This window comes from Danio aesculapii, chromosome 20 (assembly GCF_903798145.1).
Source record: "Danio aesculapii chromosome 20, fDanAes4.1, whole genome shotgun sequence".
Lineage (NCBI taxonomy): Eukaryota > Metazoa > Chordata > Actinopteri > Cypriniformes > Danionidae > Danio > Danio aesculapii.
In genome coordinates, this window is record NC_079454.1 from 52,556,035 (window position 1) to 52,562,079 (window position 6,045).

Here is a 6,045-nt window from a genome sequence, read left to right on the forward strand (position 1 = left end):
TCAAAATCATGTCAAAAATGAGCAAACATCAGTCAACATTGACCACGCCGACTTACTTCTGTAGGTACCTCCAATTCTTTTTCAGTATATATATGATTTATATTAAGATAGTCTTTTGGAAAATAGCCAAAGTGGTTTCCAACCTACACAAAGAGAGGAAGAGATAAAAGGGTCAGTTTTTGCATTTAAAGAGTGTTAACAAGTGTAAAACATATAAATATTTTAATCAATAATAAAAAGATCTAAGAAAACATGCACTTAAATGTTAGATCATGTTTAAAGCCTCATATATGCTTGCACATTTATCCATCTTTATACACATTTCCTCCCTCATTTCATAGAACAATAAAAAACTATTAAACACCAAGCATGCATGCTCTTATGCTACATATATAGTCAATTTTAATGATACATTTACCTTCTACACTTCCATACACAAGCTTATTGTAATGCATTACATTTAACATTTAAACCCATAGTTAAATGTTGAAAATAGCAATAAACATTTGCTGATATGCATGATTGGTTGACCAACTAACTAAATGTAGACTGTGTGTTAAAATAATACTAATCAAAGTCAGACACAGTACAATACTCAATGAAATGCTTATACAACTACTCATGATTTAAAAAAATAAAATAATATCGATAAGAATTTAAATAATGGAGTATAATAATAAATACAATTGATGTAGAAATATAAGTTATAGCTATAGAAAATAGATTAAAAACTTTAAATATGAAGAATATAACTATAGAAAATAGAACAAAATACGCTCACCGGCCACTTTATTAGGTACACCTGTCCAACTGCTCGTTAACGCAAATTTCTAATCAGCCAATCACATGGCAGCAACTCAATGCATTTAGGCATGTAGACATGGTCAAGACGATCTGCTGCAGTTCAAAGCGGGCATCAGAATAGGGAAGAAGGCGATTTAAGGGACTTTGAACATGACATGGTTGTTGGTGCCAGACGGGCTGCTCTGAGTATTTCAGAAACTGCTGATCTACTGAGATTTTCACGCACAACCATCTCTAGCATTGACAGAGAATAGTACGAAAAAAATTAAATAAAAAGAGTAAACAACAAAGCGTGAATAATCTCAGACTGGTTTCTTAAACATGACAAAGAGTTCACTGTACTCAAATGGCCTCCACAGTCACCAGATCTCAATCCAATAGAGAACCTTTAGGATGTGGTGAAACAGGAGATTTACATCATGGATGTGCAGCCGACAAATCTGCAGCAACTGCATGATGCTACAGTATCATGTCAACATGGAGCACAATCTCTGCGGAATATTTCCAGTACCTTGTTGAATCTATGCCACAAAGAATTAAGGCAGTTCTAAAGGCAAAAGTGGGTGCAACCCGGTACTAGCAAGGTGTACCTAATAAAGTGGCCAGTCAGTGTATAAATAAATTTTAGATATATTAACAAACATAAGCGTTTCTAATAAGGTCCCTGGGTGCCTAAAGAGGAAAGAGTGTATCCAACAGGTGGTTTGTCAAGCCCACTCACCCTTAGCACACTCGAATACACAACATATGACCAATTATTAGCAACCATAATGACAAAATCTTCAGCAACCAATCAGTTATTAGAAGATTACTTACACTACCAGCCCACACGTCTGACCTCTGCCCTGAGAGTTTATAATATACATATATCGTCTCTCCTTTCTTAAAAGAGAGAAACCGGCAGTCCGGCCCCATGAAATCCTTTGCGGCCTTTCCTCTGCCGAGAAGCACTAAAACAAACACAAACACACACACAAAAAGCATATGTTAGCATGAAAACTACTCATTTGTGCGCAGTGCATGTGGCAAGCTTTCATAATCCAACATCTATTCTAAGATGGCCATTATTTGCAGCTTTATTACCTACATAATGTTCATTTTCTTGCACAGACTGATCATTTCACAAGACCTTCATTTATTTTTTGATATATATTGTTTGCTTGTAGCTGTTTTCTTGCATTTGACACTCTCAGAAATCAAGGTACAAAAGCTGTCCTAGGGTTGAAACTCTTTCTAAATGAAACATTCTGTATGTAAAGATTCATAATGGTGCTTTAAAAGTAAATATTAGTACCTAAAGCGTTAATATTGTAGCTTAAAGGTACATATAAATACCTGAAAAGTACAAAAATGTACCTTTTAATAGGGTACTACCCTCAGTGACAGCTTTTATACATTTATGAATCACAAAAAGACCTCATCTTTAACGTTAACCTGAGGATTGGTAAATTCACAGCAAGTTATCCTATTAAACATGATGTTATTTCTTGCTAATATTAATAAAACATGACCGATTCGCCCTTTAAAGATGCAGCAGGAAATTGTGTGTTGAATATTTTCCAGTTGTCTGATGTGAAACATTACTGCATGTGTTCTTTACACAGTAACATGATTTTATAGTTTGTTTATTAATGGTGTGTCGACCGCACCAGAATCAACAGCTCATCTACAAACTTGCCAATATGGAAGATACTGCTGAAGATTAAATATTAATGGAAAATATTAATATATATAATATTCTACATGTTGTGGTGATTCTATAGTATTTATATACTATAGTAGCGCTGCACAATATATGGTTTCAGCATCGATATTGCAATGTGTGTGTCTGCAATAGTCACATCACAGGTTATGCAGCGTTGAGTTGGGATTATAGTTGATCAACAATTGAGTATGCATGAGAATTGTGGAGTCATTGCAGAGTACAACCATCACAGAGTGAAAGTTTATCATCTGCATGTGTTTTAAAGGCATTTCAAGAGTTTAAAGCATTCGGGCACAATAAAACATTTGTATCTTTAGTGCAGAATAATTTTTACTAAATTATTAATACAATGAAGACTATACAGTGTTATTTTACATTACATTATTACATTTCTGTGTCTAAATACTGTTGTACTCTCCGGTAAACCATAAAGCACTGTTTATTTTACTTTTTTCTTTGCTCTATTGTAATTATTCTTGCAATTTTATTTCTGATGCATGATTCACACGCTTACAAAATCAACCCAACCAATCTAAATGAATGATTTTTACATATAATAGAGATATTTAAGTCATCTGGTGAAATTATATTCATACAATATACAGTATATTGCAGCAAAACAAAATATTACAGATTTTCCCAATATCCTGCAGTCATTTACTATAGTATTCTATGGTATATGGTAACACAATAACTATATTAATATAAACAAATAACCCAATACTGTAGTATTATTTTTTTTATGATTCTTATTATTTTTTCAGGGTTTTCACCTTTATTGTATAGGACAATAGAGAGTATTGACAGGGAAGCATGGGGAGCAGAGAGAGAGGGGAAGGATCGGCATAGGACCACGAGGCGGAATCGAACTCGGGTCGCCATACTAGCCACTACACCACTAGCGCCGACAATACTGTAGTATTCTACACCTACAGGATATATTAAATTACAATACACCACAGTTTACCGTAGTAAAATTTATGGTATACTACATTATGTTTATCAGTTAGACCAGGGGTCACCAATCTCGGTCGTGGAGGGCCGGTGTCCCTCCAGGGTTTAGCTCCAACTTGCCTCAAAACACCTGCCTGGGTATTTCAAGTATACCTAGTAAGACCTTGATTAGCTAGTTCAGGTGTGTTTGATTAGAGTTGAAGCTAAAATCTGCAGGACACCGGCCCTCCAGGAACAAGTTTGGTGACCCCTGAGTTAGACTATAGTTATACACTATATTTAATAAAGTGCTGTACATACAAGGTCCAAAAACGCTATAATATTTCCTATAAATTATTATGGGTAGTAGTAATAAGGATGGATTTGTTATGCCTCCTTCACTCCATTCTTCGACTATCAATTAATTAAAAAATAAACACACTCCTCAAGCACAGTTGGAGTCATGTTTAGCAGGTTGTATGTACTGTAAATAACACCGTTCCCAGCAGACCAATCGCTTCTGTTTTACATCAGATTTAAATCCAGGCCTCTTGTTTAACCCAATTAATGGTTACAGTTTGTGTTCACATTCACAACATATTAAACACACAAAAAAGTCAAATTGAAGCTCTCATTTCCCTTTGTATACACGACTCCCAGTGCTGCTGATGCTGTAGTTGTTAGCTCGACTAGCTAAACTGAGCTCATGTTCACAAAATAAACATTTGGTTGGTTGTAACCCAACGTAGAGTTATTAATTTTTTCCAATTAAATTTAAATGCTATTTTTTAACCCAGTGGTCGTGTTTTTACATATTTGACCTAACATTGGGTTACAACAACCCAGAGTGTAGTGTTTTTGAAACATACTACAGTACAAGTATGTGATATATGTTGTGGTGATTATATACTTGTTGGTAACCCAACAACTATAGTTATATGACCACATACTGTACACCTACAGGATATATTACACTACAATTCGCCACAGTTTACTGTAGTAAAACAATAGTACACTACATTATTTATTAGTTTATCAGTTCACTGTAGTTAGTAATGTTGTACAATACATGTTTCAAATACAATATTTGCAATTTGTATATTTGCACTCACTACTTATTTGTATTTTAAAATATATATATATTTATTATCTGTTTGTCCTGTCTCTGTAATCCTGTTGCACTGTAGAAGCTCTGTCACGAAAACAAATTCCTCGTATGTGTGAACATACCTGGCAATAAAGCTCTTTCTGATTCTGATTCAATATCGTATTTACTATAATACTAATCTATGGTAATACAGATTGATTTGTTAACAGATTATACCATTCATCCTTAACTTCATTCTGTAAATATTAAGTAATTAGGAAATAAAACATGGTTCAGTGCGCAAAACACCGACAATTGAGTCATGTTCAGCAGGTTGTATGTAAATACGCCGTTTACATCAAACCAATCACTTCTGTTTGACAGAGATTTAAATCCAGGCCTCGTGTTTAACACAGTTAATGCTAACAGTGTGTGTGTTCACATCATATTGAACACATAAAATGTCAAACTGAAGCTCTCATTTCGCATACACGACTGTGTTGTTGTTGTTGTTACCTTGACTAGCTAAACTGAGCTCACATTTAAAAAACAAAACTGCTAGGTTGTCGTAACCCAACGTTGAGTCAAATATGAACAAACCTAATGTTAGGTTATTATAATTATATTTAAATGACACCTTTTAACCCAGCGGTTGTGTTTGTTTCAACATTAGGTTTCAACAACCCAGCACTTGTTATCAGCACACTGGATCTTCAAGGACGCGCCAGCCCTCATGTTTATTTCGCCTCTACGTCACATTTAGAATCGACATTCTAATGGAACTCTTTTATGTCACAGATTGTTACAAAGTTGCAGTTTCCCCGCGGCGGCGGCCGATGCGGCCTTTGTGACGTCAGAAGCGCAGAACTTTTATGATCCAGCATCCCAGTTAGATGAAAAGTTGCAGATACTCACTGCTGCATTCTTCATCCGCGCAGCGCTTCAGCTCCGAGAACCGCCGGTCCGCGCAGCTCCCGCCGAAGCACGAGCACAGGAGGAGGGTAAAAAGTGAGTAAAACCGGGGATTATTCGGTGCAGCCATGCTGGCAGCTGTTGATCGCGGAGCCGCTGCCGACACGTCAGCAGACCGGAGGCGAGCTGAGTTGCTTCAGTGAGGAGGAGAGAAGCTGGAGTCAGGTTACAGAGCCTGCGCTTAAAGAGATAGCAGCACCAACAACTCAACACACAGATCAGCTGGGCTGTGAAACACTCTGTGCTGTGAAAATATATTTATTTATACAGAATTTAAATAAAATATATCTTAAATAAAATAAATACATTTTAGATACTGTGCGTAGGGGTATGCTTTTGTTTTTATTTAATATTTATTTATTTAATTGGATGTGTATTGGTGTGTTTATTTGGATTTATTTTAGTTTTATTTAGGTAGTTATTATTTACATTTTGACGCAGTTGCGCAGTAGGTAGTGCCTCACAGCAAGAAGGTCGGCGGTTTGAGCCTCGGCTGGGTCGGTTGGCATTTCTGTGTGGAGTTTGCATGTTCTCCCTGCGTTCG

At 36.0% G+C, this 6,045-nt stretch overlaps 1 protein-coding gene across 4 annotated transcripts in view; it reads right to left on the minus strand.

Annotated features, from left to right (window-relative positions):
• Positions 1 to 5,571, minus strand: part of mia3 (MIA SH3 domain ER export factor 3) — a 61,777-nt gene extending 56,206 nt beyond the window's left edge. For all 4 annotated transcript variants that reach the window (XM_056445599.1, XM_056445598.1, XM_056445597.1 and 1 more), the window contains exons 1-3: positions 5,445 to 5,571; positions 1,621 to 1,754; positions 57 to 143 (exon numbers count right to left, since the gene is read on the minus strand). In XM_056445599.1, coding sequence (XP_056301574.1) covers positions 57 to 143; positions 1,621 to 1,754; positions 5,445 to 5,571 — 348 coding nt within the window. The remainder of the gene's footprint in view (positions 1 to 56; positions 144 to 1,620; positions 1,755 to 5,444) is intronic.
• Positions 5,572 to 6,045: the final 474 nt, after the last annotated feature.